Raw genomic sequence first — 18316 nt, forward strand, 5'->3', positions numbered from 1 at the left:
ATTTTCCTGCGTGTTAGACAGTCAATGTGTCGAAGAATTGCATTGAAGCTAACGGCGAACATTTCCAACATCTCTCTAACGCAACATCTCAAAACCGTACTTTTTCCAGTGGCGTAGAAGTTGGGGAAAAACAACCACTTCGCCAATTATGACTTTAAAAAAAAATTTTCTCGCACAAAACTTAGCTTATTATGAGTAGAAAATGCTTACAAACGCTGTTAACGCTGTTAAAAAACGATTTTTTTTATTAAATTTCAACACCCTGTATCTAGAAAATGGTGCATTTTAGAGGGTAAGTTGATAGAAACTTTTTTAAAATTTTTGGACAAGCTATCCCATATATTATAAAACACCCTGTATATGAGGAAAATGATTTCTCACATCAATAGCAATCGATAACGATTCCAACAAACAATCTAACAACATTTATCTAAATAAAACCGAATAGATTAAAAAGACAAGAGTACAGGTAAAGCCCCAAATTGCGTAGTTTAACCTTGTCGAAATCGATATCTTATATACGCTGATTTTCCTGATTAATACAAGGTTGGTTATTGATCGAATATCTTAAACCAGCGATTGGTCCACGTTCGATCTTTAGTGATGCAAAACCACTCGAAGATTAGATGTAAGATTATATGGAGTATATAAATATCTGAGATTTTAAGAATGACTTATATCAATCAGGTACTGATTATACCGTTCAATATGAAGATTATTGTTTTTCTGTTTGCTTTGGCTGCTGCTAACGCAGAAATAAGGCTCGGTTTCCCCGGGAAGACACGCGGATTAAACGATGACCTTGCCACCATCGTGGAGTTGATCCCAACTGATGAAATTATTGCTGCTATCTCACGGTTTAGTGCAGGTGATGAGGAAGTTCAATATATGCTTAGGTATGTAACACATCCATACGTTTATTTATAGTCGCAGATTATTATTTAAAGAGTAATATTAAATAGATGTTACTTTTTATTAATAGGTACCTTCAAGGACCGGAATGGGGAGCACTTGTAGCCGGAGTTGCCGGAAACCCATCGTGGATTAATTTCAAAAACTTCTGTCTTGAAAACGGCGTCAATGTTGATGATATCGTTGGAAACATTCACGATTTAATTGGAGGTGCTACACCTGGAGACGGTGGCAATTTAGGTGGACTTAGAGCCCTTATCGACGAAATTAAAGAACTCATCCCATTCGATGCCCTCATTGCCCAAATCGACGTTTTACTTAACGAAAGCGAATCATTCCGAGCGTTCTACGCTTTCATTTCTAGCAACACCGCTAGGGAATTCTTAAACGAAATTCTTGCGATCGATGAAGTTCAAGAGATCATCGCCTTCTTGGAAACAGCTGGAATTGACGTAGAATACATCATAGAATTCATCAAAGAATTCCTTGGATGGTCTAGAGTTTACTTCCCTGAAGTTCCCCTTGAGTATGTGTAAATAAACCAGGATTCTACTAAACTGATTCTAGCTCTTGTAAATAAAGGAAAAGTACTGTGAATATCACTCTAGTTTTTTTTTAATCATTTTAATATAAACCACTAATAGGACATCAAAATTTAAAAGTTATGGATAAGAATTATGTTAATGAAAATTAATTAATCACAAAAACATAATCTATAAACAATTTCTTTCCAAACATCTTACATTTTTAGTTATAAACCATAAAGTCTTAAAGTCTCTAAAATGATATTTTTTGATAATACTTTTTGTTATAACTCGAAAACCAAAAATTGTAGGGGATAATATTGTTGATGAAAATTATTTGCAATGAATCAATAAAACGATATTTATAAGTGATTTTAATCCAATTATTATTATTACCAACCTAGCAGATTTAAAATCCCAAATATTTCAAATTTGAAGCATTTAACAACGGAATAGTTTTTAACTCAAAATTTAAAAGTTGTGGAGGAGAATGACATTAATAAAAATTGTTTGTAATTAATCACAAAAACATAATCCATAAACAATTTCTTTCCAAACATCTTACATTTTTAGTTATGAACCATAAAGTCTTAAACTCTCTAAAATGACATCTTTGGATAAAACTTTTTGTTATAACTCGAGACCTAAAAATGGTAGGGAATAATATTGTTGATGAAAATTATTTGCAATGAATCAATAAAACGATATTTATAAGTGATTTTAATCCAATTATTATTATTACCAACCTAGCAGATTTAAAATCCCAAATATTTCAAATTTGAAGCATTTAACAACGGAATAGTTTTTAACTCAAAATTTTAAAGTTGTGGAGGAGAATGACATTAATAAAAATTGTTTGTAATTAATCACGAAAAGATAATCCATAAACAATTTCTTTCTAAACTACATACATTTTTAGTTATAAACCATAAAGTCTTAAAGTCTCTAAAATGATATTTTGGGATAAAATTTTTTGTTATAACTCGAGAACTAAAAATGGGAGGGGATAATATTGTTGATGAAAATTATTTGCAATGAATCAATAAAACGATATTTATCAGTGATTTTAATCCAATTATTATTATTACCAACCTAGCAGATTTAAAATCCCAAATATTTCAAATTTGAAGCATTTATCAACGAAATTGTTTTTAATTCAAAATTTAAAAGTTGTGGAGGAGAATGACATTAATAAAAATTGTTCGTAATTAATCACAAAAACATAATCCATAAACGATTTCTTTCCAAACAACTTACATTTTTAGTTATAAACCATAAAGTCTTAAAGTCTCTAAAATGATATTTTTATAAAATTTTTTGTTATAACTCGAGAACTAAAAATGGGAGGGGATAATATTGTTGATGAAAATTATTTGCAATGAATCAATAAAACGATATTTATAAGTGATTTTAATCCAATTATTATTATTACCAACCTAGCAGATTTAAAATCCCAAATATTTCAAATTTGAAGCATTTAACAACGAAATAATTTTTAACTCAAAATTTAAAAGTTGTGGAGAAGAATGACATTAATAAAAATTGTTTGTATTTAATCACAAAAAGACAATCCATAAACGATTCCTTTCTAAACTACATACATTTTTAGTTATAAACCATAAAGTCTTAAAGTCTCTAAAATGATATTTTTGGATAAAACTTTTTGTTATAACTCGAAAACCAAAAATTGTAGGGGATAATATTGTTGATGAAAATTATTTGCAATGAATCAATAAAACGATATTTATAAGTGATTTTAATCCAATTATTATTTTTACCAACCTAGCAGATTTAAAATCCCAAATATTTCAAATTTGAAGCATTTAACAACGAAATAGTTTTTAACTCAAAATTTAAAAGTTGTGGAGGAGAATGACATGAATAAGAATTGTTCGTAATTAATCACAAAAACATAATCCATAAACAATTTCTTTCCAAACAACTTACATTTTTAGTTATGAACCATAAAGTCTTAAAGTCTTTAAAATGACATCTTTGGATAAAACTTTTTGTTATAACTCGAGACCTAAAAATGGGAGGGGATAATATTGTTGATGAAAATTATTTGCAATGAATCAATAAAACGATATTTATACGTGATTCTAATCCAATTATTATTATTACCAACCTAGCAGATTTAAAATCCCAAATATTTCAAATTTGAAGCATTTATCAACGAAATTGTTTTTAATTCAAAATTTAAAAGTTGTGGAGGAGAATGACATTAATAAAAATTGTTCGTAATTAATCACAAAAACATAATCCATAAACAATTTCTTTCCAAACAACTTACATTTTTAGTTATAAACCATAAAGTCTTAAAGTGTCTAAAATGACTTCTTTGTATAATACTTTTTGTTATAATTGGAGAACTAAAAATGGTACGGGATGATATTGTTGATGAAAATTATTTGCAATGAATCAATAAAACGATATTTATAAGTAATGTTAATCCAATTATTATTATTACCAACCTAGCAGATTTAAAACTCCAAATATTTCAAATTTGAAGCATTTAACAACATAATAGTTTTAAACTCAAAATTTAAAAGTTGTGGGGGAAAATGACATTAATAAAAATGTTTTGTAATTAATCATAAAAAGATAATCCATAAACGATTTCTTTCCAAACAACTTACATTTTTAGTTATAAACCATAAAGTCATAAAGTCTCTAAAATGATATTTTTTTGGGATAAAATTTCTTGTTATAACTCGAAAAGTAAAAATTTTAGAGGACAATATTGTGGATGAAAATGATTTGCAATGAATCAATAAAATGTTATTTATTATTATTACCAACCCAACAGATCAGTTACTATCAAAATAGTGTTGAAAACATGACTAATATTAATATCAATCGTAATAAGTATTGATATTAGTCAGCACATATCTCAATGAAGTAGTGATACGAAAAGATTAGATTAATTTTCATATAGAATTCTATAACAAATCAGTTATTCTTTATGAATTTTTAAGGTAAGAATATCGCCAAAATTTTAATAAGTTTCTAGTTCAATTCTCTTAATTAGTGTTAATAGTAACAAATCTACAACAAACCATGAAAGTTTTATTACTCCTTCTGTGTTGTTTTGGTATATTTAACATTTCTACATCAGCCCAATCAACCCTGCGTGAAGATTTAGACGAGTTAATCGCAACTATTCCATGGGAAGAACTGCGTAATCTTACAGAGATATTCAGTCAAGAAGACGACAAATTTATAGAAATAATCAAAAATATTCAAGGAAAATCGGAGGATACAAAATTTCAAGAATTTATTGTTCGCATTGTAATCAACGAACAATTTCAAAGTTTTACTACCTGGCTGGAAACCGATCATAATATTAATTTAGAATCAGAAGTTAATAATATTTTAAGCGATATCAACGAAATTACGGTCGGATCTGGTGGAAATTTGGGAGGTATTGAAACTTTTTTTGATGAATTCTTAAAGGTATACTCTATCGATGATACCCGATTTAAAATTATCGAACTTTTACGAAGAAGTAATGATTTTATTGATTTTTTCTTGAAAATATCAAGCAATGAATCGAAAAGTTTCTTCGAAGAATTTTTATTTGTTGATGAAGAATTTAAACTTTTGATTCAAGAACTTAGCGATGCAGGAGTGGATGTAGATATGATTAAAATATTATTTTATGCAATTCTTGGATGGGATTATTAATAATTAACTTATCTGTATATAAATATTGGGTTATTATACTTAAATTTGTGTTGTATGTAAAATTATTATGATTAATAAAAGCTAAAATAAGTAAATTGTTTAATTAAATCAATGTGTAAGAGATGGACATCTATGTTCTAATAGATAAAGTATAAATAATTTTTATAATTCATCACAAATTTGTGTTTATTTTAAATACATATTTACTGTACTTATTTGTGTATATAAATGTGAAGGGAAAACCGATAAAAGCTTTGATTTAAGCATGTTTGGTAAATGATCATAAAAAAAATAGGAAATTAGTAACATTAGTTTCGCTAGTGAAGAATAGATGTCGCCTGAAATTAAAGAAAAATTAAAATTGGATAACTTTTGTTAATGAATAAAAGATGTCTATTACAAACTTAAAGATGTATAACCGAATATTTTTTCTTTTTAATGATTTTTTATTTTCAAATTGATGTCATACATCTATCCAAATGGGGACCAAATCGTACAGTTAATAATTCGTGATTAGTTTATCCATGACAATAAACGTTATCCACCATCTCACCCCTTGATAATAAACAATAGGAGCAGTAATTAAATGGTATTAATAACCATAAGCCAAAAGATAACCGTCATGTAGCTTGTGTAAGTCCTATATAATATAGCATCTAATAAAGCTTATACAACCTAAAAAACTAATAACGATTAATCGAACGTGTAGAGTTGGGATTAAAAAATCATAACTACGATGTTTATGGAAACGAAGAAATTTTCTAAGGCACACTTATTCTCCATTAAATTTGCTTCAAACTGCTTTTTATTTCATTAATATATCTCAATTCGTTTTTGAGATATATCATTTTTTTAATTTTTGTATTTAAAATCAATAACAATCAAACGAGCAGAGTTGGGATTAAAAAATCCTAACTACGATGTTTATGGAGACGAATAAATTTTCTAAGGCACAGTTATTCTTCATTAAATTTGCTTCAAAATGCTTTTTATTTTATTATTATATCTCAATTAGTTCTTGAGATACTATTTTATAATTTCAACTTTTAAATTTACAATGTTTAATAATGCACAGTTAGGATTAAAAAATCATAACTACGATATTTATGGAAACAAAGAAATTTTCTGTGGCATACTTATTCTCCATTAAATTTGCTTCAAATTGGTTTTTATTTCATTATTATTTCTCAATTAGTTCTTGAGATACGATTTTTAATTTCAACTTTTTAAATCTACAATATTTAATTGTGCACAGTTGGAATTAAAAAATCATAACTACCATGTTTATGGAAACGAAGAAATTTTCTATGGCATACTTATTCTCCATTAAATTTGCTTCAAACTGCTTTTTATTTCATTAATATATCTCAATTAGTTCTTGAGATACTATTTTATAAATTCAACTTTAAAATTTACAGTGTTTAATAACGCACAGTTAGGATTAAAAAATCATAACTACGATGTTTATGGAAACGAAAAAATTTTCTAAGGCACACTTATTCTCCATTAAATTTGCTTCAAACTGCTTTTTATTCCATTATTATATCTCAATTAGTTCTTGAGATACGATTTTTTAATTTCAACTTTTTAAATCTACAATGTTTAATTGTGCACAGTTGGAATTAAAAAGCATAACTACGATGTTTATGGAAACAAAGAAATTTTCTATGGCACACTTATTCGTGATTAAATTTGCTTTAAAACGTTTTTTATTTCATCATGATATCTCAATCCGTTCTTGAGATACAATTGTTTAAGTCAATCTTTAAGTTTACAACATTTAATTGTGCACAGTTGGAATTAAAAAATCATAACTACCATGTTTATGGAAACGAAGAAATTTTCTATGGCACAGTTATTCTCCATTAAATTTGCTTCAAACTGCTTTTTATTTCATTAATATATCTCAATTAGTTCTTGAGATACTATTTTATAATTTCAACTTTTAAATTTACAATGTTTAATAATGCACAGTTAGGATTAAAAAGTCATAACTACGATATTTATGGAAACAAAGAAATTTTCTATGGCATACTTATTCTCCATTTAATTTGCTTCAAACTGTTTTTTATTTCATTATTATTTCTCAATTAGTTCTTGAGATACGATTTTTTAATTTCAACTTTTTAGATCTACAATATTTAATTGTGGACATTGGAATTAAAAAATCATAACTACGATGTTTATGGAAACGAAGAAATTTTCTAATGCCCATTTATTCTCCATTAAATTTGCTTCAAACTGCTTTTTATTTCATTTGTATATCTCAATTAGTTCTTGAGATACGATTTTTTAAATCAACTTTTTAGTTTACAACATTTAACTGTGCAGAGTTGGGATTTAAAAGTCATAACTACGATGTTTATGGAAACGAAGAAATTTTCTATAGCACACTTATTCTTGATTAAATTTGCTTTAAACCATTTCTTATTTCATCATATCTCAATCCGTTCTTTAGATACGAATGATTAAATCAAGTTTTAAGTTTACAACATTTAATTGTGCAGAGTTGGGATTAAAAACTCATAACTACGATGATTATGGAGACGACGAAATTTTTTATTGCACACTTATTCTTCATTAAATTTGCTTTAAAACGTTTTTTATTTCATCATTATATCTCTATTTGTTCTTGAGATATATGATTTTTAAAATTTTTGTATTTAAAATCAATAACAATCAAACGTGTAGAGTTGGGATTAAAAAATCGTGACTATGGAAACGAAGAAATTTTCTAAGGCATAGTTATTCTTCATTAAATATGCTTCAAACTGCTTTTCATTTCATTATTATATCACAATTAGTTCTTGAGAAACTATTTTATAATTTCAAAGTTTTAAATTTACAATGTTTAATAATGCACAGTTAGGATTAAAAAATCATAACTACGATATTTATGGGAACAAAGAAATTTTCTATGCCATACTTATTCTCCATTAAATTTGCTTCAAACTGTTTTTTATTTCATTATTATATCTCAATTAGTTCATGATATACGATTTTTTAATTTCAACTTTTTAAATCTACAATATTTAATTGTGCAGAGTTGGGATTTAAAAGTCATAACTACGATGTTTATGGAAACGAAGAAATTTTCTATAGCACACTTATTCTTGATTAAATTTGCTTTAAAACGTTTTTTATTTCATCACAATATCTCAATTCGTTCTTGAGATACGATTGTTTAAGTCAATCTTTAAGTTTACAACATTTAATTGTGTACAGTTGGAATTAAAAAATCATAACTACCATGTTTATGGAAACGAAGAAATTTTCTATAGCACACTTATTCGTGATTAAATTTGCTTTAAAATATTTTTTATTTCATCATGATATCTCAATCCGTTCTTGAGATACGATTGTTTAAGTCAACCTTAAAGTGTACAACATTTAATTGTGCAGAGTTGGGATTAAAAACTCATAACTACGATGTATATGGAAACAAAGAAATTTTCTATGGCATACTTATTCTCCATTAAATTTGCTTCAAACTGGTTTTTATTCCATTATTATATCTCAATTAGTTCTTGAGATACGATTTTTTAATTTCAACTTTTTAAATCTACAATATTTAATTGTGCACAGTTGGAATTAAAAAATCATAACTACGATGTTTATGGAAACGAAGAAATTTTCTAAGGCCCATTTATTCTCCATTAAATTTGCTTCAAACTGCTTTTTATTTCATTTGTATATCTCAATTAGTTCTTGAGATACGATTTTTTAAATCAACTTTTAAGTTTACAACATTTAATTGTGCAGAGTTGGGATTTAAAAGTCATAACTACGATGTTTATGGAAACGAAGAAATTTTCTATAGCACACCTATTCGTGATTAAATTTGCTTTAAAACGTGTTTTATTTCATCGTGATATCTCAATCCGTTCTTGAGATACGATTGTTTAAGTCAACCTTTAAGTTTACAACATTTAATTGTGCAGAGTTGGGATTAAAAACTCATAACTACGATGTATATGGAATCGAAGAAATTTTCTAAGGCACAGTTATTCTCCATTAAATTTGCTTCAAAATGCTTTTCATTTCATTATTATATCTCAATTAGTGCTTGAGATACTATTTTATAATTTCAACATTTAAATTTACAATGTTTAATAATGCACAGTTAGGATTAAAAAATCATAACTACGATGTTTATGGATACAAAGAAATTTTCTATGGAATACTTATTCTGCATTAAATTTGCTTCAAACTGTTTTTTATTTCCTTATTATATCTCAATTAGTTCTTGAGATACGATTTTTTAATTTCAACTTTTTAAATCTACAATATTTAATTGTGCACAATTGGAATTAAAAAATCATAACTACCATGTTTATGGAAACGAAAAAATTTTCTATAGCACACTTATTCGTAATTAAATTTGCTTTAAAATGTTTTGTAAAGCATCATGATATCTCAATCCGTTCTTGAGATACGACTGTTTAAGTCAATCTTTAAGTTTACAACATTTAATTGTGCTGAGTTGGGATTAAAAAGTCATAACTACGATGTTTATGGAAACGAAGAAATTTTCTATGGAAAACTTATTCTTGATTAAATTTGCTTTAAAATATTTTTTATTTCATCATGATATCTCAATCCGTTCTTGAGATACGATTATTTAAGTCAATTTTTAAGTTTACAACATTTAATTGTGCAGAGTTGGAATTAAAATGTCATAACTACGATATTTATGGAAACGAAGAAATTTTCTATAGCACACTTATTCTCTATTAAATCTGTATTAAACTGCTTTTTATTCCATCATTATATCTCAATTAGTTCTTGAGATACGATTTTTTAATTTCAACTTTTTAAATCTACAATATTTAATTGTGCACAGTTGAAATTAAAAAGTCATAACTACGATGTTTATCGAATCGAAGAAATTTTCTATGACACACTTATTCTTGATTAAAATTGCTTTAAAATATTTCTTATTTCATCATGATATCTCAATCCGTTCTTGAGATACGATTTTTTAAGTCAATCTTTAAGTTTACAAGATTTAATTGTGCACAGTTGGGATTAAAAAGTCATAACTACGATGGTTATGGAAACGAAGAAATTTTCTATGGCACACTTATTCGTGATTAAATTTGCTTTAAAATATTTTTTATTTCATCATGATATCTCAATCCGTTCTTGAGATACGATTATTTAAGTCAACTTTTAAGTTTACAACATTTAATTGTGCAGAGCTGGGATTAAAGAGTAATAACTACGATGTTTATGGAAACGAAGAAATTTTCTATGGCACACTTATTCTTCATTAAATTTGTTTTAAAATGCTTTTTAGTCCATCATTATATCTCAATTAGATTTTGAGATATGATTAATTTTTAATGAATAATTAATTATTGAAAAGTTTTGAAACAAATGAATTTTTGATCCAATTCTTTTTAATTTCGGAAATTAAAAACTCCGGCTTAACTAATATTTGTTATATGTTCCAAAAAGAGAAGCTTTGAATGCAGAAATCATTCGGTGCTGATAAAAAACAAAGTAAATTTATACTTTTTGAAATTCATTTTCCTCTCTAACATTTTCTTTTTTATTTACATTACCAGAGGTGATTGTTTCGATTTAAACAATAGGTTTTCAAGTGTATGTGTACGCGATTATTCGGTTTGATGCGTTTTGTTCGAAACCATGAAATTGTTGGGAAACTCGGATAATGTGTAGCGATGACAACTCAACGGATAGTTTAATTGCTCTCAAAAAATAAAACGTCCGGGTAGTGAAAGTTATTTTTTTATTTTATCTTTTTTAGCTTTCATCTCATCATAATCATCAAAGTAATTGTTATAAAAACTATTGTTTTCCGGTTTTAAGGCTCAAACACCTTCCGTTCTTTTTGTTACTACCACGTTTATGTGTTACCATGTATTTTTTACGGATTCTATTTCTTTGTTGGGTATCATTTAGTGTTTGCGAGATTTCTGAAAATCAAATCCAAAAAAGTCAATGGAGGGAGATTTTTGGTAGAAAAAATTCTTTAGCACCATCAAGATTTAATCAAAGAACCGGAGGATTTAATAATCGACAAAATCGATGTATGTGTTAAGGTTAAGGATTAAGGTTCTTTTTAAACAAACTAATTTTTATTTAGTTTTATCGTTATTTACTTTGGTCCAATTCGAAAACGAACAATGTATGGGAGCTACAGGGGATGTTGGAACTTGTATGACTTCAGCTGATTGCCAACAAAGAGGTGGAACATCCAACGGGGTTTGTGCAAATGGTTATGGGACTTGTTGTATATGTAAGTTATTTTTATATTTTTTAATGGATTAATTTTGTGTTAGTTTTAGCATCTTGTGGAACAACCGTTCGTGAGAACGGAACATTCTTCGTCCAAACCAATTATCCCTCAGCTTACGATGAGACGGGATCTTGTCAAATAACTTTATTGAAGTCTCGACCGGATGTTTGCCAATACAGACTCGATTTTGATCAATTTCTTGTTGTGGGACCAGAAAATCAACACAACACATGTAATAATGATCAATTTATTGTTTCCGGGGGAAATCCGGTTCCTTCAATTTGCGGAAACAACATGGGAAATCACAGTAATTATTATTTTAGTTATAAAATGAAATTTATTTAACGTTATTTATTTTGTTGAAAGTGTATGTTGATGCTGGGGCGGGAACAACAACCCCAATCATTCTTTCAATGATAACTAGCGGCCCATCGTTCCAGCGTAATTGGAAAATTAAAATACACCAAATTTTATGTGGAACATCGAATAGGGGTGAACAATAAGGTTTAAAAACTCAATAAGTGATTTATCGATATGTTTTAGCGGATGAGGGTTGCTTGCAGTATTTTAGTGGGGTTGCGGGTCAAATAAGGTCGTTCAACTACGATCCAGCGAGCGGCCTCCAACTCTCTAACCAAGATTACAGCATCTGCGTACGAGCGGAAAGAAATTTTTGCAGTATCCAATACACTCAATGTCCAGATACGGGTAGAATTAAATATTATTAAAAAAAAATTAATAATTTTTATTTTATTTTAGTCAATAATCGTTCGCAATCTTTTACATTATCCGGAAACACTCAATCGAACGGAATTCAAGCGATGGTTGGAAGTACTGGGACAGGAAATTTTTGCCAAAACGATTATTTAATTATTCCGATGGCCTCGAACGTTGGAAGACCTGTAACTGGTCCATCTGCAAACGTTGATAGGATTTGTGGTGGCACTCTAAGTGCTGATGTTACTTTAAATCCAACAACAATAAGAAGTAATTAAATTTTTAAACGTGCGACGACAGTTTTTCACTTACTTTAAAAGACGATATTTTCGTTGTCTTTAGAGATAGCGGAACATTGAATACATCACTAAAAAGCCTGATCTTTTCTTCAACAAAATCCGAGATACGACTTTTTATGGGTTTTGTCCATAAGCGTTTTGTCCGGCAATAATAAACAACACTACACATAGAATTAGTAGATTAAACTTTCTCAATACAACTCTTTTATTTGGTAGGAACAAAAAACTATGGCAGTATCAAAGATATAGCAAATTTTCTGCTCTATGCAGTGGTATAAAAGTTCAGAAGATCGCATTGTCGCACAAACATTTTCCCCCCAAAAACTGCAAAATCCGCGTATTATTATCGTATGGCGCCACAACTTTCTTATATGATATGGGCAAAACTCCGAGACCATATAGAACCTATTGCAAATTTTCCGTTCTATGCAATGGTATATATCTTAAGTAGATTGCATGGTTGCACAAGCATCTTCCCCCAAGAAACTGCAAAATTTGCGTAAATTACCATGTGTAAATGTTTAAAACGTCGTAACTTTCTTATATAACAAAGACAAATCTCCGAGACCATATAGAATCGATAGGAAATTTTCCGCTCTATGTAGTGGTATATAACTTCAGAAGATTGCATGGTCGCACAAACATTTTCCCCCCAAAAACTGCAAAATCTGCGTATGATTATCGTATGGCGCCATAACTTTCTTATATGATATGGGCAAAACTCCAAGACCATATAGAACCTATTGGAAATTTTCTGTTCTATGCAATGGTATATATCTTAAGTAGATCCCTTGGTTTCTCAAGCATTTTCCCCCACAAAACTGCAAAATCCGCATAAAATTGCGGTATGTAAATGTTTAAAACGTTGTAACTTTCTTATATGATACGAACAAATCTTTGAGACCATATACAATCAATAGGAAAATTTCCATTCTATTAAATGGTATATAACTTTAGTAGATCGGATGGTTACAGAAACATTTTCCCCCCAAAAACTGCAAAATCTGCGTATAATTATCGTATGGCGCCATAACTTTCTTATATGATATGGGCAAAACTCCGAGACTATATAGAACATATTGGAAATTTTCCGTTCTATGCAATGGTATATATCTTAAATAGATCCCATGGTTTCTCAAGCATTTTCCCCCAAAAAACTGCAAAATCCGCATAAAATTACCGTATGTACGTGTTTAAAACGTCATAACTTTCTTATATGATATGAACAAATCTCCGAGGTCATATAGAATCGACAGGAAATGTTCCGCTCTATGCAGCAGTAAATAACTTCAGAAGATCGCATGGTCGCACAAACATTTTCCTCCCAAAAACTGCAAAATCTGCGTATAATTACCGTATGTAAACGTTTAAGGCGTCGTAATTTTTTTATATGATATAAAAAGCTCCGAAACCATATACAATCAATAGGAAATTTTCCATTCTATTAAGTAGTATATAATTTTAGTAGATCGGATGGTTACAGAAACATTTTCCCCCGAAAAACTGCATAATCTGCGTATAATTATCATATGGAGATATAACTTTCTTATATGATATGGGCAAAACTCCAAGACCATATAGAACCTATTGGAAATTTTCTGTTCTATGCAATGGTATATATCTTAAGTAGATCCCATGGTTTCTAAAGCATTTTCGCCCAAAAAACTGTAAAATCCGCGTATAATTACCGTTTGTAAACGTTTAAGGCGTCGTAATTTTTTTATATGATATGGAAAGCTCCAAAACCATATACAATCAATAGGAAATTTTCCATTCTATTAAATGGTATATAACTTTACTAGATCGGATATTTACAGAAACATTTTCCCCCGAAAAACTGCAAAATCTAGGTATAATTATCATATGGCGATATAACTTTCTTATATGATATGAGCAAAACTCCAAGACCATATAGAACCTATTGGAAATTTTCTGTTCTATGCAATGGTATATATCTTAAGTAGATCCCATGGTTTCTCAAGCATTTTCGCCCAAAAAACTGCAAAATCCGCGTAAAAATACGGTATGTAAATGTTTAAAACGTCGTAACTTACTTATATGATACGAACAAATCTTCGAGACCATATAGAACCGATAGGAAATTTTCCGCTCTATGCAGTCGTATCTAACTTTAGTAGTTCACATGGTTGCACAAGCATTTCCCCCCATAAACTGCAAAATCCGCGTATAATTACCATATGTAAACGTTTAAGGCGTCGTAATTTTTTTATATGATATAAAAAACTCCGAAACCATATACAATCAATAGGAAATTTTCCATTCTATTAAATGGTACATAACTTTAGTAGATCGGATATTTACAGAAACATTTTCCCCCGAAAAACTGCAAAATCTACGTAAAATTATCATATAGCGGTATAACTTTCTTATATGATATGGGCAAAACTCCTAGACCATATAGAACCTATTGGAAATTTTCTGTTCTATGCAATGGTATATATCTTAAGTAGATCCCATGGTTTCTCAAGCATTTTCGCCCAAAAAGCTGCAAAATCTGCGTATAATTACCGTATGTAAATGTTTACGGCGTCGTAACTTTCTTATATGATATGGAAAACTCCGAGACCATATATAATCAATAAGAAATTTTGCATTCTATTAAATAATATATAACTGTAGTAGATCGGATGGTTACAGAAACATTTTCTCCCAAAAAACTGCAAAATCTGCGTATAATTATCGTATGGTGCCATAACTTTCTGATATGATATGGGCAAAACTCCAAGACCATACAGAACCTATTGGAAATTTTCCGTTCTATGCAGTGGTATATAACTTTAGTAGATCGGATGGTTACAGAAACATTTTCCCCCGAAAAACTGCAAAGTCTACGTATATTTATCATATGGCGATATAGCTTTCTTATATGATATGGGCTAAACTCCAAGACCATATAGAACCTATTGGAAATTTTCTGTTCTATGCAATGGTATATATCTTAAGTAGATCCCATGGTTTCTTAAGCATTTTTGCCCAAAAAACTCCAAAATCCGCGTATAATTATCGTATGTAAATGTTTATGGCGTCGTAACTTTCTTATATGATATGGAAAACTCCGGGACCATATATAATCAATAAGAAATTTTGCATTCTATTAAATAATATATAACTGTAGTAGATCGGATGGTTACAGAAACATTTTCCCCCCAAAAATTGCAAAATCCGCGTATTATTATCATATGGCGCCATAACTTTCTTATATGACATGGGCAAAACTCCGAGACCATATAGAACCTATCGGAAATTTTCCGTTCTATGCAATGGTATATATCTTATGTAGATCCCATGGTTTCTCAATCAGTTTCGCCCAAAAAACTGCAAAATCCGCTTAAAATTACGGTATATAAATGTTTCAAACGTCGTAACTTTCTTAGATGATACGAACAAATCTTCGAGACCATATTGTATCGATAGGAAATTTTCCGCTCTATGCAATGGTATATAACTTTAGTAGATCGCATGGTTGCACAAGCATTTTTCCCCCAAAAGCTGCAAAATCCGTAAATGTTTAAGGCGTCGTAACTTTCTTATATGATATGGAAAACTCCCTGACCATATACAATCAATAGGAAATTTTTCGTTCTATGCAGTGGTATATAACTTTAGTAGATCGGATGGTTACAGAAACATTTTCTTCGAAAAAACTGCAAAATCTACATATAATTATCATATGGCGATATAACTTTCTTATATGATACAGACAAAACTCCAAGACTATACAGTATCTATAAAAAAATTTCAGCTCTATGTAATGGTTTGTTGGTAGCATGTTTGCACAAGCTCTTTCATCCACTAAAACTGCGAAAACCTCGTATAATAGGATCGTTAAGATCAATCGATTAGAAAGACCGTCTTTCAAGAAATCGATAATCTAAATAAAATTAGACGAATTAGTAACGTGTTCATGTGCGAAAATTGTTTAATTTTTGCAAAAATTAATGTAAAAGTTTAAAATTCCCCACCCCCGACTCCAGATGACGTTTCAAGTAAGAAGAAAAAATCACAATGACATTACGTTCTCTCCTGTTTTCTTCTAGCGCATAAGATTCGTAGCATTGTCTCTCTCCAAGAATTTTATTGATTTTATACGCTCCAATCGTACGTTAAAATCTGAGTGACGTACTTTGGAGTTCGCGCCCTGTAGTTTCAAACTTTATTATTTTTTTTTGGAAAAACTAAGCCTCAGAATCAAAAATTAAAAAATATAGGGTCAATCAATTTTAAAAAACTTTCGAATAAGCCAATAAAAAAATACTTAACGGCCCTATTGCTGTGTGTGAATAATTACAGCATTAATTTTATGATTACAATTGTTAAGAAAATGAGAAAACCCAAATTTAGATACCTCAAAATGTGTTTGACGTGAAGTTTGATAATTTTAAGATGCATTCGCTACACGGCAAAATTTTTTATTTTGCTCCGCTGTTGATATCATTCTAGGGCTATCAATCTTTCTAGTGGTGTATTTAATATTCCGCTACCTCTAATGACAACGAAAATATTATTTTGTAAAGTAAGTAAAAAAACAATGCTAAAAGCTTGTTGCTGTCGTCGTACTTTTTTTCTCACTAAACTAAGAGTTACAAATGACATTGATTTCTTCAGGTACGGTAAAACCATTTAGGATTTCTTTTCATTCCGACAACACAGAAGCCCCAACGGATATCGGAAATCGCGGTTTTTGTTTAAACTATGTTCAACAACCCTGCACGAATTCTCTCGTTTAGAAATTTAGAACTTTGTTTTACTTCGTCGATTTAGTTCGTGCTTTCTAAAGCAAATTTAAGTAAAAAGAAAAAAAAAACAAGTTAACCACATTTCAAAAACATTTATTTTTTAAAAGCACATTTACATTTATACATAATTATAAATAAAAATCGTAGTTAAGCTATAAAATTTTCTCTTGACATGGTCCCAAATTTAAGCTAATTAAATGTTATATTTTAAAATAAGTAAAGGTCAATAAAGTGCGAATATTTAATATGATTAATAATTTTTTTTTGTTTTTTTTTTATTTTTTCTTTTAGCTATTAACCGAACTGGATGTTGCTTGATGTGCTTTCATGAAGTAAGTCAGCATATCGATGGGTAAAGGAAACACAATTGTTGAGTTCTTTTCAGCGGATATTGTATTTAAAGTCTGAAGTTAATAAAAAAATTAATAATATTTGTGATAATTTATAATCAATGCGAGAATTGAAATTGAAATATATTCATTCAATGCTTTCATTGATTTATTTTGTTTTATATTTTATATCGAATTAATTATTCTTAAATTCTTTGTTTTAAACACAATAAAAACAAAAATAATAAATTTCCATTCCATCAAAAACAAATATTGAATTAAAATAAATATTTGTATTATTTATATAAAGTCGAATACACATAAATAAAAAATATTTGAAAGAAGCACTCAAAAAAATCAAAGCTTTTTTTATTAAAAAACATTTAAGCATGAAACATCGAACATAAGTGTTAACAAAGATCTTAGAAAGCAATAGTAATTTTCTTCTAATAAGGTTGTTAATTTTTAAATTAACAGGATATTAATAGTAGTACCAAGTTCTAAATCTTAATCAACGACGACAAAAAAATTGATGAGTTTAATATAAATGAATAGACCAAAATGATATAGGAGAAAACGAAATAAGAAACTTTATCTTCCCAATTCCTTACCCTCTGTCAGGACATGCAATGGTGTGATTGCCAATGCAGCCTACGCATTGTAGTATACCTAATACTTAAAAGTTTCCTTCTGTCCTCAAGAATAACCTCCGTTTTTGATTCCTCCACTTTGAGGCCGATATTTGTTAGGCATTCAATGACTCTTTTGATGGAGTACTTTGTCAACTTTTGTTACTTTCTGTACTATAATTGTAAGATCATGAGTG

General features: G+C 29.1%; 3 protein-coding genes across 3 annotated transcripts in view; 2 read left to right on the forward strand and 1 right to left on the reverse strand.

The window, feature by feature from the left end:
• Positions 1–654: 654 nt before the first annotated feature.
• On the forward strand, positions 655–1767 carry LOC111426815 (protein G12-like). The gene is made up of 2 exons (XM_071194652.1): positions 655–896; positions 983–1767. The coding sequence occupies exons 1-2, from the start codon at positions 670–672 to the stop codon at positions 1446–1448; spliced, it is 693 nt and encodes a 230-aa protein (XP_071050753.1). The 5' UTR covers positions 655–669; the 3' UTR covers positions 1449–1767.
• Positions 1768–10941: 9174 nt separating this feature from the next.
• Positions 10942–17278, forward strand: LOC111426728 (uncharacterized). The gene is made up of 7 exons (XM_071194680.1): positions 10942–11179; positions 11236–11388; positions 11432–11695; positions 11755–11880; positions 11932–12096; positions 12148–12375; positions 17031–17278. Exons 1-7 carry the CDS (start codon positions 11008–11010, stop codon positions 17150–17152), a joined length of 1230 nt encoding a protein of 409 aa, XP_071050781.1. The 5' UTR covers positions 10942–11007; the 3' UTR covers positions 17153–17278.
• Positions 17239–18316, reverse strand: part of LOC111420706 (band 7 protein AGAP004871) — a 52520-nt gene continuing 51442 nt past the window's right edge. Inside the window, exon 8 of the mRNA XM_071194671.1 lies at positions 17239–17565. Coding sequence (XP_071050772.1) covers positions 17449–17565 — 117 coding nt within the window. The 3' untranslated portion in view covers positions 17239–17448. The remainder of the gene's footprint in view (positions 17566–18316) is intronic.

This window comes from Onthophagus taurus, chromosome 1 (assembly GCF_036711975.1).
Source record: "Onthophagus taurus isolate NC chromosome 1, IU_Otau_3.0, whole genome shotgun sequence".
In the NCBI taxonomy this organism is placed as follows: domain Eukaryota; kingdom Metazoa; phylum Arthropoda; class Insecta; order Coleoptera; family Scarabaeidae; genus Onthophagus; species Onthophagus taurus.